The following is a 19739-nucleotide window of genomic DNA, read 5'->3' as shown; positions in this document are numbered from 1 at the left end:
GCTTTCTGCTTCCACGATTACCTACAATCCAAAGGCACTCTATTTTTTCCCTCTTTGGATGTCATTTATGGAAAAAGAGGGCCTGTTTCTGACAGATGAGCCAAGCAGAGTTCTCCTGGCCTTTGGTCAAGACTGCACAGAAAACAGTAGGTTCTGAAGTGAAGGGGTGACGCAAGGCGGCCGGGCTTCTTTGTGACCAGAGGTAGAATCTGGTGCCTGATGGGTTTGCGGCTAGACCAGGCTGCTGCGTGTCTCCTGGGGAGGGGCCAGAAACAGCCGCACACACCAGGTCTCTCATGCTCAGGTTTTATTTGCCCCAGATTATGCTATTGGGACTTCACACTTGTGGACCTAATATTAGCAGTCCGTGCACATTTTGTGATGGGAACAATATATTAGTTCATTTATATCTAAGTAAACTTAGGTGAGCAAACTCTAGGAGATAGTGAAGGATGGGGAGCCTGGCATGCTGCAGGCCATGGGGTCGCAAAGAGTTGGACACGACTTAGCAACAGAACAACAACAACACATCTAAGCACCAAATGAACTTGAACTTTACTTTCTTCCTAATGGGAGAAGTCAGGCTAGAGTGAGAGGATGAGGTGCCCCAGGTGTGACTGGGGGTGTTGGGGAAGGTTTGAGGTGAGGGGTGGAGGCAGGCTAATGGCTGTGTTGCCTGGGTGACCTTCTTTGCTTCCTTCCTTCACGTCCTCCCTCCTCACCTGCCTCCCTCTGTGTTATCAGGATGCAAGGGGGGTGAAGAGGGGCCCCCGAAGCCTGGGCTCCCCCAGGGGCCAAAACATGGTGGACAGGTCTGGGGCTGGAACTCTGGGAAAGGGGAGACCTTGATGACACTAGTGAATTGTTCAAAACAATTTGCAGCTATTTTTAGGAAAAGACAAGAACAAAAAAAAGGCAGTGGTAGGATGTGGCTCTTAGTTCCTGATTAATATGCTTATAATCCAGCAAACTTGTTCTGCAGTGAAATGTCCACGTAATTAAGTACATAGTCTCCTACTATGGTGCGGGTGGCAACGCTCTGAGCCTTCCGCTGAAAACTTCAAAAAAAATGTCTCCTTCACAACACATGATTTTCCGGGCAAACGGTTACAGACAAAAGACTTAAATAAATGCAGCTTGCAGAAGCAGAGGGAGTAGACTTATTACAGAATTGGGAAAGGTGGTGTGAAATTGCTAATATCAGATGCTTGGATCATTTCCTTCTAGCAATGTTTTACTCATTCCATGTGGTCCTATTTTGCTTAACTTTTTTTTTTTTTCACATAACTTCCAGTAACCTTTCCTGATAACTTAGAGGTAAAAAAAAGTCATGTCTCAGTGTATCTGAGTGGTTAGGTGACCCACACTGGATTCACCTGGCCTGACTTAAAACAGCAGAGAGGGTCACACGAAGCCTTCACCATCCACTCCGGTACTCTTACCTGGCATATTCCATGGGCAGAGGAGCCTGACAGGTGACAGCTCATGGGGTCACAAAGAGTCGGACATGACTGAGCACACACAGTGGATATAAAGATGCTAGACCTCACACACCGAAAGCAAGTCTGTCTCCTTCGAGAACCTGGGTGTTCTGGGAGGTCCACACACTGGTTCAATGTTTCGGTCGCTCAAAATGCGTGCTGGACAACTGTTTAAGGTTGTCTCACAGCCGACAGGACTGCCAGGACTGGCTTGACCCCCGGGGTGGGTACCAGACCCCACTGGACTGGACTCTCCTGGGAACTGGCAGCGAGAACTTGCAGAGGCAGTGACAGCAGACTCTTTCACAGACCCCTGGGGTCAGGTTCCCAAGCTGCCAGGCTCCTGCCATTTCCTTTTATCCTCCAGTCAGGTGCAATATGAACAGGCAGCTGCAAATGACTGTTGAGACTAGACTTATGATATTTAAATCATTCCTCAGTCTCTTTTTGAATAGTAGTTCCTGGAATTGTCTCTTACTTGAGAATTGCTGTGTTGCTATGCTCAGTCATGTCTGATTCTTTGCGACCCTATGGACTGTAGCCCGCCAGGTTCCTCTGTCTGTGGGATTCTCCAGACAAGAATACTGGAGTGGGTTGCTATTTCCTTCTCCAGGGGACCTTCCTGACTCAGGGATTGAACCTGCATCTCCTGCATTGGCAGGCGTATTCTTTACTGCTGAGCCACTAGGAAGCCCTGCTTGAGAATAAATCCTGGTGATTTTTAATGTTGAAAATTCAGCCTCACATAAGCAAAATATAGTCCTTTAGAAAAACATATTTGGAGGGGGGATCGGGATGGGGAATACGTGTAAATCCATGGCTGATTCATATCAATGTATGACAAAACCCACTGAAATGTTGTGAAGTGATTGGCCTCCAACTAACAAAAAATAAATAAATAAATAAAATAAAATAAAACCATCCCCCTTCCAGACCAAAAAAAAAAGAAAAACATATTTGGTTACATCACTAATGTCAAGGTAAATTACATAGTCTGCAATTTGTGTTTTACTCTTGAATATCTTTCTGCCATAAGGGTGGTGTCATCTGCATATCTGAGGTTATTGATATTTCTTCCGGAAATCTTGATTCCAGCTTGTGCTTCCTCCAGCCCAGCATTTCCCATGAGGTACTCTGCATATAAGTTAAATAGGCAGGGTGACAATATACAGCCTTGACATACTCAGATATGCAGATGACACCACCCTTATGGCAGAAAGTGAAGAAGAACTAAAGAGCCTCTTGATGAAAGTGAAAGAGGAAAGTGTAAAATTTGGCTTAAAGTTCAACATTCAGAAAACTAAGATCATAGCATCTGGTCCCATCACTTCATGGCAAATAGATGGGGAAACAGTGGAAACAGTGGCTGACTTTATTTTTCTGGGCTCCAAAATCACTGCAGATGGTGATTGCACCCATGAAATTAAAAGACGGTTACTCCTTGGAAGGAAAGTTATGACCAGCCTAGACAGCATATTAAAAAGCAGAGACATTACTTTGTCAACAAAGGTCCATCTAGTCAAGGCTATGGTTTTACCAGTGGTCATGCATGGATGTGAGAGTTGGACTATAAAGAAAGCTGAGCACCGAAGAATTGATGCTTTTGAACTGTGGTGTTGGAGAAGACTCTCGAGTGTTCCTTGGACTGCAAGGAGATCTAACCAGTCCATCCTAAAGGAGATCAGTCCTGGGTGTTCATTGGAAGGACTGATGTTGAAGCTTAAACTGCAATATTTTGGCCACCTGATGCGAAGAGCTGACTCATTTGAAAAGACCCTGATGCTGGGAAAGATTGAGGGCAGGAGGAGGAGGGGACAACTGAGGATGAGATGGTTGGATGGCATCACCGACTCGATGGACATGGGTTTGGGTGGACTCCGGGAGTTGGTGGTGGACAGGGAGGCCTGGTGTGCTGTGGTTTACGGGGTCGCAAAGAGTCGGACATGACTGAGCGACTTAACTGAACTGAACTTGAATATCTAAATATATTCCAACCATCACTGGATGATTTAAACTACTATCTTTCAAAAGAGTTGCTGCATTTTAAATGCAATAATTATAAAGCCATCTGTAAAGTTTCTAACTCCAGGCTACAATGCCTCCCAGCCTGCAGAGAAGCCCTGTGTGGCTTCTATCAGAGCACCCAGGAGGTGAAGATATGTTTGAGAATCCTGAGACACCACGGAATAAGAGGCTTCTTACCTTGTGCCCTGAGTCTGGTGTGACTGGTAACAGACAAGAAGCCCTACAAAGCCATTGATTTTAGAATCACTGCCATTTGTTCATGTGTTCAGAAATTCTAGGTTTACATTCTCAAGAACAAAAGCAAACTCAGGCTAAGTTAGAAAACTACATAATGCTATACACCCTTGATTCTCATTCAGAAGAAACTTCAGAAGAGCAAAGAAACCTGTTAAAATGCTGTCTACCTTTGCTAAAACAAGCCACCTCTAAAGATATAATCCAGTGGGAAAACCCAATTTTTTTTTTTTTTTTGAGCAGAGCAAGGTTTACTGCAGGGTCCTGCAAGGAGATGGGTTGCTCATGCCCTGAAAAGCTCATGACCTGAGCTCCCAGGAGGGTTTCAGCAAAGCATTTTTTAAAAGCCAGGTTGTGGGGGGCGGGTATTGGGTGGCAGGGTGTGTGATAAGCTGATGTGCAATTCTCTGATTGGCTGATGGTAACGTCACAGGCGGTGTCATGGGGTCACGGGCTCACGTGATCAGTCCTTAGGCTCCAGGAGGCCTGGGGCTGTGTGCTCCCAGTCCTCAAGTAGTTAACATCTTCCATTTGATGGAGGGTTTTTACAACTGCAAAACAACTCAGGAAATGTGCTGTCTGCATGGAGGAGCTACAGCAGAGGGAAGAATGGAAGGAAGGCCCGTCCCTGCTTCCCAAAGCCCCATGGTGGGGAGAGGGGTGTGTCCTGCTCCGTTAGAATTCCTCCCTTTTCTTTGATACTTCTCAACCTTGAGAAGAACAAAGAAAACCCAATCTTTAATGTAAAACTCCGAAAGATAATTATTTAAGCATTAAAAAAAATTGTAAACATGACCAAAACTTTAAAAGTTTTTATCTAAAATGTTGAAGAATAGGACCGATGTGGGTCTTTTTTTGTACACTATTATTTTCAGAGTAGAAAAATCTTTACTTCCACTGTGGAGAATGGAGAGGCTGACATGGGGTTTTAGGAAGCAAACAGTTGGCTTTTGCATGATATTCCCACCGGAGGGGAGAATCGCGTTTTCCCAGCAGCCTCCTTGATGATAATTAATGGAAAATAGTTAATGACCCAACTCTTTAACCTCAGAGGACTGACTTTTTCAGGTCAATTGAAAAGCACGGATTATAATTGTACATTCTTTTATGCCTGTATTACACACACACACACACACACACACACATGTATATTTTAAAGGTATGCAGTCTTTTAACATTGAAATACAGTTGATTTACAATATAGTGTTAGTTTCAGGTGTATAGCAAAGTGATTCAGTTCTGTACATATGTATATATATTCTTTTTCAGATTCTTTTCCATTGTAAGTTATTACAAGATATTGAGTAGAGTTCCCTGTGCTAGGTGTGTTTCTGTTAATCCCAGACTCCTAATTTATCCCTGTTCCCAGCCATTCACTTTGAAATTGAAAATTGATCACTATTTCATTGATTATGGTGAAAGGCATTAGCTGGTATCTTAGATGCTTCATCAAGTTAAGATAGAGTCCTATCTAAAACTCTAGGGTGATAACACTACTCTTTTTGACAGGCTGAAAATAGTTTTGCTCTTTTTTTTTCGGCAGCACCATGCACCACGTGGGATCTTAGTTCCCTGACCAGCGATTGAACTTGAGCCCCCAGCTTTGGGAGCGAGGAGTCTTAACCACTGGACTGCCAGAGAAGTCCCCAACAGTTTTGGTTTTGAAAGTGGAAGTTACTTAGTTGTGCTCAACTCTTTGTGACTCTATGCACTGTAGGCCGCCGGGCTCCTCTGTCCGTGGGATTCTCCAGGCAAGGATACTGGAGTGGGTAGCCGTTCCCTTTTCTCGGGGATCTTCCCAACCCAGGGATTGAACCTGCATCTCCTGCCTTGCAGGGGGATTCTTTACCACTGAGCCACCAGGGAAGATCCCCAATAGTTTTGCTCTTAATGCCACACCACTGACCTGGCTTCTGTGAGCCAGAGACTGAGCAATGGGAGAACTCTTTACACCTTTCCAAGGACGACACCACGGGCTCTGTTATGGTCCCCATAAAAGGAAGACAATGTAGCTATGGTCACTGAGAACTCAGAGTCCCTGGGTCTGCAGCCTGGGGAACCCTCCTCCCTCTGCTCACCTGGAATCACCTGCAGGGGGGACCCAAGAGTTGCTCGCCAAGCATGGAGGATGTAACCACTACAGACTTCCAGATGAGCCTTTCCTTAGGCAAATTTGTGAGCCTCTCAGTTGTTAATTACTACAGAATTCTTTTCAGAGGACCTTCACAAAGGTAAGAACCAACTCTGTCCTTGGGGAACTCGCTCTTTCACAACTGGAGGCAGGACAGGATAACTTTGTCTTCTGAATACATCGATGTACATGTTATATGGTGCTGGATATTGGAAGCATAATTCCTTTCTTACTAAGAGACTTTTCCTTTCTTCTTTCTGTTCCCTGCTTTTGCCATAAAAAGCTCCATTGTCTTGGTAGGTACCTTTGGGGGCCTTGGAGTTTCTCTCTCTCCTTTCAGTGTCTAATGTCTCACAGCAAGGGCTTTGATGGGCTTCTCAAGGAGTCACACACCTGGACCAGGAAAGTACCGAAAAGTCTGCACTCTCAGAGGGACAGCAATTAAAATGATGTGAAAAATAATTTTACGGAGAAAATTTTCTGGTCTAAGCTCTGATCACTTTTACTACTGGGAAAGAATGCACACATGTGTATGCATCTATCTGTGCTGACAGATGGATGGGTAGATAACTGCTCACCAGTGTGGCTGTAAAGTTTCCTCTCTCTCACTTTTATCACTAAAAGGATCACCCAGTCCAGGGAGCACCCCATCTCCCACCTGGTCTTTGTACTCTGAATGGAAGGAAGCAGAAATCCTGGTGGAGAAAAAACAATCCCAATGAAGCCAAGTTCGTTAAGTGTGTGTCTGTCGGCATGCATGTGTAGGTGGAGAGATGTTAATTTATTTTGTAGTAAATTAGCAGTTTTGTTGGGCTCTTTGGGCAGAATGCACAGATAAATCACTACTGAGGAGGCTGGCTTCTAGCCTTGGAAATTATAGCCTGCTTTTAAAGCACAGCCAGAATCTATCGACTTAGTAATGAAGCCAGTGTCAGAAAAAACCTGGGTTCAAGTCACCACTTGGCTGACTGCACACATGTAACAGTGGTTTTTACAAACATGCTTTCTCATCTCTAAAATAGGTTTGACCACCTCAGTACTTCTGACCTAATGAAATTGGTTAAGAATCCAAATAAAAAAGAACAGGAAGAACCACAATAAATATAGACAACACATTTATGCAACACAAATGAATTATTATTTTCAGTCTAACCTGCCTTTGGATGGCTTTTTTTTTACACATTTAATTTTGAAATTATTATAGATTCACCAGAAGTTTCACAAAAGAATGTACACATAGTGGTCCCACACACTCTTTACACAGTTCCACCCAATGGAAACTTCATAAATTGTACAACATCAAAGCCAGGAGACACACTGGTATAATTCTAAGAGCTCATTCAGATTTCATAAGTTTGTATGCACTCGTGTGTGTTGGGGGGTGGGAGGGGTTGTCATTTCCTTCTCCAGGCGATCTTCCTGACCCAGGAATGGAACCCGCATCTCCTGCATTGGCAGGTGAATTCTTTACCACCAAGTCACCTGGGAAGCCCTACAGGTGAGTGTAGGTCTATGCAATTTTAACACATGTGGAGGTTTGTGTAACCACTGAAATCAAGTGTACCTTCCTATTAAACCACTGAAATCAAGTACCTTCCTATTGAAAAAGCTTCCCAGTGACTTAACAAACAAACAACTTCTCCTTGTGCCAGTTGGATAAAATAACACCAGGAGGAACTTTCCTGGTTGTCCAACAGTTAAGACTCCATGCTACCAATGTGGGGGGGCTGGGTTTCATTCCTGGTCTGGGAACGTAGATCCCATATGCTGTATGGTGCAGTCAAAAGATAAAACAAAAACTTTGGGGAAAGGGCAGATCTAGATAATTAGAATCTGCAAATACATGATTATTATGAGGATATGAGCCAAGGCACAGGCACAAAGTTTCTAGTGCTGCAGAATCTGGACAGGTCTGTGGTTGTAGAATTTATCAGCATTTACTTCTGAGCTCTGATCATTATTTGTCTCAGGCATTGACACATGTCCATCCCCCTCCACACCAAATAGCCTTTTAAGAGGTGCTTCTATTAATAGTTAAGAGGATTGACAGACTTAAACTGTACTTCCTGCAAAGATACACACAACGCTGAGTAGGAAAATGGTTACTCTTTGGGGAAATCATGTTGTCTAGTGATAGAAATTCACGCTTAAGAAATTCAACTAGGAAACTATGACTTTAGGAAAAACACCCTTAGTTCCTAAATGGTCTTTCATGCCTGTATTAGTTTTACCAAATTTTTTTTCCCTCAAGCGATTTTGGTGGAAAGCAATCTATACTTTTTCATTGGTGGTGTTTTGTCAGACTCAGTTGAGTCTGACTCTTGCAACCCCATGGACTGTAGCCTGCCAGGCTCCTCTCAATGGGATCTTCCAGGAAAGAATACTGGAGTGGGTTGCCGTTTCTTTCTCTAGGGGATCTTCCCAACCCAGGGACTGAACCTGGGTATCTTACATCTCCTGCATTGCAGGTGGTTTCTTTCCTGACTGAGCCACGAGGGAAGCCCATATTTTTTTCATTACTATATGGGATATAACTTTTATGTAGGAATATCTAAGCACTGATAGCAGCCATAGAAATCTATGTCTAGGTTTTCTGCTTTTTAAGACATTACTTCCTGAAACAAACAAACAAAATGTAGTCATTTGCCATTGTAAAGGGAAGCTGTTTAGGTTGGAGAAAACTGGATGAATCAAGTTGTTATCAAAGTTCTAGTTTTTCTCTTGGGTTTAGCTTGGAAGCCTTTTTTGATAAATCATCAGTAAGGTAAAGTGAGCGCTGACATTAAAGCTTGCTTATGGTTTTATATTCTTTCTGGATAAACCCTTTCCTTGCCAAGAACAGTCACGGACTGGGGAGATGGTCTTACCTTGACATTGTGCGTGGCTGCGGTACATCCTTCATTTTCCACGGTTTGGTGAACGCTCACATTATATGCCTCAGACCTTGGTGGAGGCAGAAATCTTATCCGCCTCGATGGTCTGGAGAAATGTTTCTGGTGGCCCCTTTGGTTGTCTTGGGAAAGCCTGGGCATGTTTTTACAATAAAGCCTCAAACGAGTCCTGTAGCTTGATTTTAAGAGTACCAGCCCAGGGTCCACTCTATTTCTCTTCCTTTGGCTGATGCTGGGCCATCGCTTAGTCTGCTGGGGGCCTCCCTGTAAAGTCACATCAGTCGAAGCAAGAGGATTATCTGTGTTGTGGGTCAGCAGTTTATCCACAGTCCGTGGGCTCTATTCCAGGATGAGCCTCTGATTTTGAGAGTCTAGGTATGTTCTGACTGCCCTCTACAGGTAGCAAGTAAAGTGAAAGTGAAGTTGCTCAGTCGTGTCCGACTGTTTGGGACCCCGTGGACTGTAGCCTACCAGGCTTCTCAGCTCTACAAGTAGCAGTGTACTCCTAATTCAAATTTAATGCCAAATCAAAACCGAAAGAAATGATTCAAGTGATACATTGCTTAGTATATTGTGATAAAGGAAATAGATCCTGTGGTAAAATTCTGCATTTTTAGTGTGTGATAAGTGGAAAATTTGGACCATACCCTCGAGAGGCAGAGGAGCCACTTTATCTATCTTGGTCTCTCTCTCTCTCTCTCTCTTTTTTTTCATCTTGGTCTCTAAAAAGCTCCTTCTAGTAGCAGTCGGCTTTGTGGCTGGAAATGCTTGCTAAACTCGTAACCACACTTCACTCTAAGGATTATTACTTTTTCTTTATGTCACGCAGAATTAACTGAGGACTTCCCTGGTGGCTCAGATGGTAAGGAATCCACCTGCAGTGCAGGAGACCTGGGTTTGATCTCTAGGTTGGGAAGATCCCCTGGAAGAGGACATGGCAAAACACTCCAGTGTTCTTTCTGGAGAATCCCCATGAACAGAGGAACCTAGTGGGCTACTGTCCATGGGGTCACAAAGAGTTGGACACCACTGAGTGACTAAGCACAGCATAGCACAGAATTACTTGAAGTCATTTCCTTATGTGATAGTCATCTAATCATGAAGTCAAAACTTGGCTTCTACATCATACTTCCTTTTTGTAAAGTGCTTCATAAATATCAGTTATTGGACTTTCCTGGTGGTCTAATGGTTAAGTCTCTGTACTTCCACTGCAGGGGGCCTGGGTCTGATCCTTGGTCAAAGGTACCTAAGGCCCAGGTAGCTTCTGCTGGGTCTGGAGGAGCACAGAGGTAAGGACCCCGGGCATGCATTGCTGGGGACTATGAACTGAAGAAGCTTCCATTCATAATATAGTCCCAGGCCCCCAAAATGGATATATAAAACGAACATAAGTTGGACCTCACATCATGTTAAAAAAATTAACTTGAAATGAATCATAGACCCAAATTTAAGAGTTAAGGCTATAAAACTTTTAAAAGAAAACTTAGGAGAAAATTTATTTGTGATCTCAGATTAGGCAAAGCCTTCTTAGATACGATACCAAAAGCACAACTGACAAAAGACAAAACAGGCAAACTGGATTTCATTAAAATGAAAACCTTTTGTTTTCCAAAGGACATCATCAAACAGTGAAAAGACACCCACAAAATATGGTAAAATATGGCAAATCATACATACATAATAAGGGACTTATATCCAGAATATATAAAGAGCTCTTAAAAAACAACTAGAAATGGGTGAATTATGTAAATAGATGTTTCTCAAAAGAAGACATGCAAATGGCCAAAAAGCATATGAAAAGATGCTCAACATCTTTAGCAACTGGGGACGTGCAAGTCAAAATCACTAAGGAGATACCAATTCAGTTCAGTTCAGTTCAGTCACTCAGTCGTGTCCGACTCTTTGCGACCCCATGAATCACAGCTTGCCAGGCCTCCCTGTCCATCACTAACTACCGGAGTTTACTCAAACTCAAGTCCATCGAATCAGGGATGCCATCCAGCCATCTCATCCTCTGTCGTCCCCTTCTCCTCCTGATCCCAGTTTCTCCCAGCATCAGGGTCTTTTCCAATGAGTCAACTCTTCGCATGAGGTGGCCAGAATATTGGAGTTTCAGCTTCAGCATCAGGAGATACCAGTAGGTAGGCTTTAATCAAAAAAACCGACAGTGACAAGCTTTAGTGAGGATGTCAAACACAGGCACCCTCACACACTGCTGGGGGGAATGTAAAGTGATACCTTCACTTTCAAAAACAGGGTTACCATTCAAAGTAGCAGTTCCCTTGTAGATATCCACTGAAGCCAGAGAAGTGAAATATGTTTACCAAACACTGGCATGCACGGGTGCAGTACTGTAAATCAACCCACATGCCCATCAACTAGTGGAAGATAGACAAAGGTATACCCGCACAATGGAATATTATTCAGCTGTAAAAAGGAATGAAGTACTAATATGTATTGACACAATACATATGTGAGTCTTGAACATATATGAAGTGAGAGAAGCGAATCACAAAAGATCACGTGTTGTATAATGCCACTCCTAAGATGTCCAGAATCGGCCACTCCTTAGGTACATAAAGTAGAGGAGAGGATGCCTAGGGCAAGAGGGTTTGGGGAGAGATGGAGAATGATGGCGAAAGAGTAAGAGGTTTCTCTTTGGGGCGATGAGAATGTTACAACACTGACTGCAGTGATGGTTGCCAACTCTGACATTTGTAATCTATGCCTCAGCATCAGCTTCATAACTGATTCGCGTTTTATAAAAGCCTGATTCGCTGAATTGTCAAATCCACGTGAAAGTTAACCGACTTCAAAGCTCTAAATTAACCTTTTCGGAATGACGGTTACGATAAGTGATCAAGGAGCTTTGGCCCCGTTCTCCGCCTCTGGCGCTCCCCGGTCCGATCCAGAGAAGCGCCGGGTGTCGGGGTGGGGAGAGTCCCTGCATGCCTGACCCTCAGAGAAACCCTCGTAGGCGAAGGGCGCTCCGTGAGCCGTTTTGGGCTCTCCCGGCTTCCGCCTTCCGGGCGGTCACGTGCTCCGGTTCACGTGACCCGCGCTGCTGTCATTCCGCCGCGGCCGCTCCGGCTTCTTCCAGCTTGTGCAGCCCTCAACGTCTCCACCGTGCGGGATCGCCCCCGCCGCCGCCACCGCCCAGGCCTCCGGACCGGGAGGGCCCCCGACTCACCTGTGACTCGCGCCCGGACCGCCGCGTCCTCCCGCCTCCTTTGGGTGCGTCGGGGGGTCCCGTGGTTCGCGGGGTGAGGCTGCTCTCGGGTCGTTCCGGCTGCGGCCCCGGACCGGCGAGCCTGCGGTTTCCCCGCGTCCCTGGCGTGCTGGCTCTCTCCTCCGCCCAGGCGCCCCTGGGCCCTTCTCCGGCCCCGGGTTCCCAGGTGTCTTTCCTTCCAGGCCTCAGCGGCGTTTGGGGAACCGCAGAGCCTCCCCCTCAGGGAAGGGCAAGGGAGAGCGTGGACCCGGGGAACCGCAGAGCCTCCCCCGCAGGGAAGGGCAAGGGAGAGCGTGGACCGGCGAGAGGTGCTTTTCCCGGGTCGGGGCCGGGGCCGGGGCCGCGGCCGCGGCCGTGGCCGGCGCGGGGTTCGGGTTGTCCAGGGCCTAGGTGACTGCCCGCCCGCAAGCACCGTCGGCCGCCGCGGGAGGGCTCGCCAAGGCTGGGCCTGCTGGATTCCGCGATCCCAGCTTGGCCCGGGCGGAGCCTGTTTGTACTTGGGCCCGGCCGGTCCGCAGTGCCTCTGTTTGTTTAGACAGCAAATCCTCAGATGTAGAGATTCTTTCCAGATTGACTTAAGGTCATTGGGACCCTGGAGAAGAATTTGGGTTGTGGTTTTAGCTTGTTTTTGGTCATAACTAACTGTGAGCTTTTATTTTGTAAACTGAATCTTATATTTTGTATCGTGATACAATCAGGCTTAATGTTTTATCTTTGAATTTAGGAGTGAGAATTACTTAAAAGCTCATTATTGTGCGTTCATATCATCTGATCAGTCTCCCATTGTTGACTGAGCCTAAAATGTAATCTCTGTTTCAAAAAACTCTCTCAATATTGATTTTGAAACTATTAATTTTGATTGAAAAAAGAAAGCTCTGCCTTCTAAGATCTTACAGTCCCACTTTGAATGTTTTAATTTGAATAACGTTATAAAAAGACATGTAGGTTTTTCATATGTCACTTTAAAAATTGTGCTTAGTAAATGTGAAGAAAATAGTTGGTTCTGTCTATGTTATGCAAGTTTTTATTTTTAAGTTGATCTCAAGCGTATATATTTAAAATCCTTTTTATCTTGTATGCCTGTTCTAGTAAGTATGATTTCTGAATTCAGTATCTTATGAAAGTGAAAGTCACTCAGTCCTATCCAACTCTTTGTGACCCCATGGACAGACCCCGTGGACTGTATAGGCTAGAATACTGGAGTGGGTAGCCTTTCCCTTCTCCAGGGCATCTTCCCAACCCAGGGATCAAACCCAGGTCTTGCGCATTGCAGGCAGATTCTTTACTATCTGAGCCACAAGGGAAGCCCAATATCTTATGATTACTTTTAAAATCTTACTGCGATATTAGTGCCAACAATTGGAAAACATTTCCTGAAAAAGTGAAAACCTATAGAGGACACTTTTATGGAGTAGTGCATAACTGGACAAGATTTGAAATATAATGATGTTAATGTTTAGGCTTTTTAATGTTTGAGATGAATGCTCCTAGAGATTATGACGATAATGATGCTATTGATGATAATAGTAGCAGTTGTTAAAAAACAATCACACCTTGTATTCTGGTTTTGCCTTGCATGCAAATTGAAGATCGGTAGAAGAACATTCAAGATCATAAGTTTAGATGACCAAGATGGATATCCGGGGCGCTGTGGATGCTGCTGTTCCCACCAACATCATTGCCGCCAAGGCTGCGGAAGTCCGTGCGAACAAAGTGAACTGGCAGTCCTACCTGCAGTAAGTGCTGGTGTGCTGTGAATCAGGGCTGTCATGTGCTCCGGCCTTCTTCATGGTCATGCTTTCTGTGAGAGGAACACTGGAAAAAGCCTAACAAATGTGGAAGAAAACACTTCCTCCTTAGAACTGTTAGCTGTCACCTGCTTAGTGTGATGGAAACAGCTTGGGGCTCCAGTGGGCAGGCTGTGCTGCTCACAGAACTTAAAAAATTAAAATATATATATATATATATATATATATATTTGGCTGTGCTGGGTCTTCATCACTTTGCCTGGGCTTTGTCCTGTTGCAGCAAGCAGGGACTGCTCTCTGGTTGCAGCACACAGGCTTCTCATTGCAGTGGCTTCTCTTGTTACGGAACATGGGCTGTAGAGTGTGAGGGCTCAGTAGTTGTGGTGCACGGATTTAGCAGCCTCGAGTCACGTGGGATCTTCCTGGACCAGGGATCGAACTGGTGTCTCCTGCATTGGCAGGTGGATTCTTTACCACTGGATCACCAGGGAAGCCCCTCATAAAGGTTTTAATTTGTCAACTGACTCGAAAAGGACTTTTGTTGAAAGCCTTTGCCTAGGTGCTAGGTAGAACTGCCTTTTAGATTCATAGTCTGATCAGGTGAAAGGAGTAAAGCAGTCAGATGTGTGCTTGACAGGACTGCAGGGTCAGGGGGTCTTGGAGAGGGGTGGAATTGGAAGTAGGAAGCCCATTGGGCTGTGGCCATGGGGCTGAGCCACCCCGGAGGGGCATGGAGGAGGGTGGGATTGGAAGCCAGAAGCCTGTTGGGCCTTGGCCTTGGGACTGAGCCGCCGGAGAGGCAGGGAAGGGGGGAGCAGAGTGAGATCAGGGGGAAGAATTGTCAGGATGGCCCAGCTGGGCTGACTATCATGGAAGGGGCTGGAGCCACCGACCTGTTGGGTTGGCTTGGGTGGGGACAGGCAGAGACCTGGCTAGTGCCCAGAGGTGGTATTTTATCGAGTTTCGGTGGACCAGGCCTGTGCTGACCACCTCATGAAAGTAAATTGTTTCATCTTCAGTCCAGTCCCTTGAAGACAATGTGGTTCTTGTTCCCATTTTGCCGGTCAGTGAGCTCAAGTCCTAGGAGGCCCGTGAGCAGGAGGTGGTACAGCTGAGCTCTGAAGACAGGTCTGTGGGTGCCAGGTGTGGGGTCAGCGCTCGAAGAGAGAGGAGAGAGGCAGGCATTCTGTATCACTAGCTCATAGGGAGCCTTCAGCCCTTAATGAACAGAAACCTCATTCTCTCTTTCTAGGGGGCAGATGATTTCTTCTGAAGACTGTGAGTTCATCCAAAGATTTGAGATGAAAAGAAGTCCTGAGGAGAAGCAGGAGATGCTTCAGACTGAAGGCAGTCAGGTGATCGGTACAGATAGAAGACCATGAGCCTTGCCCTGGGTTGTTAGACATTCTAGAGATTTTCTCAGTGATTCTTTGACATTCCTCTTAAGCAGGTGTCATAGTTTTACTAAAAATTCTCTTTTATTGGAAGACATTTGAGTGATTTCTAGTTTTCTTTGTTAATGTTGGAAAAAATGTCATACTGAGTTTGTAGATGTTCCTCCATCCTTTTCTGCATTTTCTGAAACACTTTTTTTTCGAAGTAGAGTAGATTCCTGGCATGAAAATTACTGTTTCAAAGTATACAGTATTTTCAAAGTTGCTTAACTTTTTTTTTTTTAAAGAAAATTCTTTGTCTACTTTGTATTTTCACTAGAACAACATCTAACTCTGCCACCCATGAGATTTTCTGATATGGGGTCCTGATGGGCTGAAGGAGCTGGTACAGGCTAACCTGAATGTACAATCCTGGGAAGTGTGGGAGGAGGCATGTTGTGGGTGCCAGTCTTGTTGAATTCTAGAGCGATCATGACTCAGTTATTAAATTGTAGGATGGAGCTTTTCTATTGCAGCGCCTGAACTGAATTCCTGTACTTTTGCTGCCCTGGTATTCTGCTTCCTTATAAATTCAAAAGCCCTCGCAAAAGACCAAAGAAACCCAAACACCAAAACAAAAATTTAATATTAGATTGTCCATGTAACTTCTTTATGGTATCAAGAGTTGATGATGGCTAGGTCTATCTATTTTAAAATAGTAAACATTTTGATGTGACTAGAAATTATAAAAAATCTGATGTGAGTATGGCCCTCCTGTACTTCATCACATATATGTGAAAGGATGCATCTTCTATAATTGCATCCTCATTTAGGCAAGAGAATAATATCTTACTGAAATTCCATTAGAGCATTGTGTTTGCAGTTGAAAAAAGTAATTAATGTTCATTTCCTTTTTTTTTTTTAGTGTGCTAAGACATTTATAAATCTGATGACTCATATTTCCAAAGAGCAGACAGTTCAGTACATACTCACCCTGGTGGATGATACGCTGCAGGTGGGTGTCTTCCTCAGCAGACATGTTCACTCCTCACCTTATTGTATTCTCCCGGGAGCAGTATTTCTGAAAGGTTTCACTTAAGCACTTGTTCACTTTCAGGGTGTGATGGTGTATTTTTCTTCACCGTGGGAGTTGTCATTTGCTGATCGTGGTGAAGACGGGGCTGTCCCCACACTGGCTGTTGTTGTGGTTTTCAGGATGTTGGGGGACTGGTGTGTCTTTTTTCCATGTGTCCTCTGAGTTCTGTGCTGAATACAGCAGTGCTCAGTGCACCCCCACAGGCTTTCTGGATGCTCTGCATACTCACAGATGACATAGCTCCCTCTCCTTCAGTCTTTCAACAGATTTCAGCATCCCCGTGTCCTGGGCCAGGGCCGAGTATTGGGAGCTCAGTACTGACTGTAGGCAAGGTGTTCGTCCTCAGAAGCACGGTGTGTTTGGAGAACATTTTGCTCATCATTTGGGACCTTTCCAGTGGCTTACAGTTTCTATTTAGTGCTCTGTTGTCCCTCAACACAGAGACTCCCTTATTCACAGTTTTGTATTTTTACACCTGAGTATAATCTTGGTTTAGGTTGTTGGAATCCAGAGTAGTCCTTTATGAAACAGGCCAACTGGCAGCAAAATCCACAGCCTATTGAAGTTAATGATGAACTACTTGAAATTAGAGTTCTTTGATGAAGTCATTACCATGACTATTTCAGTTATTACTCTAGACTCTGATAATGTGTTATTGAAGGAGATAGTTTTCTACTCTTCAAATACGTAACTGCTAGTACAAACCAAAATGAAAATCCTTGGGGACTTCCCTGGTGTCCAATGTCTCCCAATGCAGGGGGCATGGATTCCATCCCTTGTCAGGGAACTAAGATCCCAAATGCTGCAACTAAGACCTGGTGTGGCCAAGTGAATACATATTAAAAAACACATTGTATATGTTTATTTTGGCCCCCTCTTAAAGCAAGCATGTGGGTTCCTAGTTCCCCAAAGGGGATTCTGACCTGAGTCCCCTGCATTGGCAGCACAGAATCTTAACTACTGAACCGCCAGGGAAGTCTCAAAACCATTGTATTTAAAAAGATTTATATATTGATCTGAGAATGAAAATGACTGTTTATGTGGTTTTTTGTGTCATTGGCAAATACTGCTACTTAACCACTGTATTCACTTAGTGAATCAGATAGTGGATTTCAGCCATCGACACACAGAGAACATTTCAGTGAGAGGTAGAGCTTGTATTGTTTGAACTAAGAAACTAAGAATTAATTGTTGCTCAGATCTGTCTGCTGGTATATGCTGGTTTTTGCCATCTTCATCTGTCCTGATTTTTCTATCACAACGTGCTAGGAGTAACCATGAACATTCGAGATTTCTTGTTTCCCCTGCCTGCCTGGAAGTAGCTTGAGGTGCTTTCTGCGAATCCTTCCATCTAGAGCTAAATTGGCATCTTTCTGCCTCCTCCCAACTTTGTTTTCGTGGATGGAGGGTGGAGGTGTCCAGACAGCACTGGGAGGGGCGGGGCAGGTCAGGAGGGGGACAGACTGAGAAGAAGTGGAGCTAGGGGTGCTCCACCTGCAGGCATCTGTTAGCATGGCTCACCAGATTTAAATTAATCATAATACATTGGAGGTGATTTTTATTTAAAGACATCTACCCCTGCCCCCATCACCACCCTCTGCTCCACTGTAATAATAATGGGGGGACAGATCTCATACAGACTGGAAAAAAACACACTGATTGAGGGGATGGAGAATGAAAGGCTGAGAAGGCAGTGCATAATCGTCAGGTTCTTTAACAAGATGCATTCTGATCAGTGATTATTCTTTGTTTCTAAGGAAAATCACCAGCGTGTTAGCATTTTCTTTGACTATGCTAAACGTAGCAAGAACACTGCCTGGTCCTACTTCCTGCCAATGCTGAATCGCCAGGATCTCTTTACTGTTCATATGGTGAGTTTTGAATTGATCATGTTTCTGATTTCGGGAAGAACATCAGTTATGACTAGGTGACCTCCCACTTGCCAGGAGGAGTAGCTGCTCTGATGCTGAGCAGAGCTCCGTTTCCTTATTGGTGGTTAGTGACAGGGGTGTTGGGGGCGGGGGTGGGGGGGGTGGGAATAGGGCTGGGAGCTCAGAGGAGGTGGGGTTGCCCTGATACAGTTCAGATGCAGAGTATTCCATGAATTCATTGACATAAAAGCCTAGAATTTTGAAACAGTGACTTGCTTATAAAAAGTACTGAAAGAATATTTACTAAATTAGGTTTGTGTGAAGTAGTATTTTATACTGCCTTTCCCCCCTGTCTATATCTGTCAATTTCCAAGTTTATTAATGTGTAACTGGCAAAACTGTAAGATACTTGAAGTATACAACATGATGATTTGATAAACATATACTGCTTATTTAATAAAAAAATTCTTGATTCATTTTATAGTTTGAAGAAAATTGAGAAATTTTTCAATGAGGAGAAAAGAATATTTGTTTCTATTGCAAGAAATGACTATTTCATACCCAGGATATATTTTGTATCAAGATATAGATATTTAAGTGTGAGACTCGCAGGGGCTTGAATGAGTGAGGTGGTGCTGGCAATGTGTTGTGGAGATGGCTCAGGACTCTGGCAAGTGGTTTGGTGAGAGTCTCTAAGGACTTTTGTGTTCTTTTGATCTTTGCTGGTCTTGTCATGAACCCCTGTCTTACTTTTGAAACTCAGAATAATGTAGGGAATGTCGTGAAATTCTTAACATACTATTGATTTTGGTTCACTTTGATGGAAATATTTAAAACTACATTTGACCGTCTTAAAATATTTTTAAAAATGAAATACAATCTGTTATCTTGGGACAAGTTGAGTGCTAGAAGAAGTCATGCTGCAAAATGGTTACAAGTCCTGATTTTTAGGGTTGATGTTGTGATTTTTAGAATCAGAATAATGGTCAAATGCTTTTCTTGTTTTTCAGGCAGCAAGAATTATTGCCAAGTTAGCAGCTTGGGGAAAAGAACTGATGGAAGGCAGCGACTTGAATTACTATTTCAACTGGATAAAGACTCAACTGAGTTCACAGGTAAGAGACACTCCTCTTAGTATTCTTAAAAGAATATAACGTCTGGTTCTCTAAAGCTGCTTAAGATATTTATGTGAAGTTGCAGAAATTCTGTGTTAAACTAGAGCCATCCTGAACTCTCTGACTCAGCCATGCTGCTCACAGGTCTTATAGGGGCTTCACCTTTTCTATCTTTGACTGGCTTCCACGCAGACCTTCCTGTCTCTTCTGCACTCGGGATTTTCCCATCATGCATTTCTGCGAGTGGGGAGGATTGTCCTTCCCAGAAGATGGCTGCCGAGGTCACGTGGGTTGGAGGATTGGGAGGACTCACACAGCTTCAAAAGACACACTCTGGGTGGCCTGGGCTGCTGGGTCTAGCTGGAGATGCTGTCTCCCACAGCAGCTGCCTCTGGATCCTCCCGCGTCCTCCTGGGATTGAGTTTACAGCCACAGGGAAACAGGAGGCCTGCTTGCAGGTTGTCTCGCTGCGGTCAGGCCTCTTGAACCTCGCTGCCCCGTGGGGGAAGACAGCTCGCGGGTGTGACAGCTGGCAGATGACAAGT

The 19739-nt window shown here is 44.5% G+C and overlaps 1 protein-coding gene across 3 annotated transcripts in view; it reads left to right on the top strand.

Moving 5' to 3' along the window:
- The first annotated feature begins 11817 nt into the window (after positions 1-11817).
- Positions 11818-19739, top strand: part of ATP6V1H (ATPase H+ transporting V1 subunit H) — a 44791-nt gene continuing 36869 nt past the window's right edge. For 2 of the 3 annotated variants that reach the window (XM_061123301.1, XM_061123300.1), the window contains exons 1-6: positions 11818-11996; positions 13581-13727; positions 14992-15094; positions 16038-16127; positions 17966-18079; positions 19090-19194. In XM_061123301.1, coding sequence (XP_060979284.1) covers positions 13615-13727; positions 14992-15094; positions 16038-16127; positions 17966-18079; positions 19090-19194 — 525 coding nt within the window. In that variant the 5' untranslated portion in view covers positions 11818-11996; positions 13581-13614. Of the gene's footprint in view, positions 11997-13580; positions 13728-14991; positions 15095-16037; positions 16128-17965; positions 18080-19089; positions 19195-19739 lie in introns of those variants that run through there. The other variant, XM_061123302.1, reaches the window with a different exon arrangement.

This window comes from Dama dama, chromosome 21, assembly GCF_033118175.1.
Source record: "Dama dama isolate Ldn47 chromosome 21, ASM3311817v1, whole genome shotgun sequence".
NCBI classification, from domain to species: domain Eukaryota; kingdom Metazoa; phylum Chordata; class Mammalia; order Artiodactyla; family Cervidae; genus Dama; species Dama dama.
The sequence above is the reverse complement of the archived record's forward strand: the minus strand, read 5'-3'. Positions and strand labels throughout refer to the sequence as shown.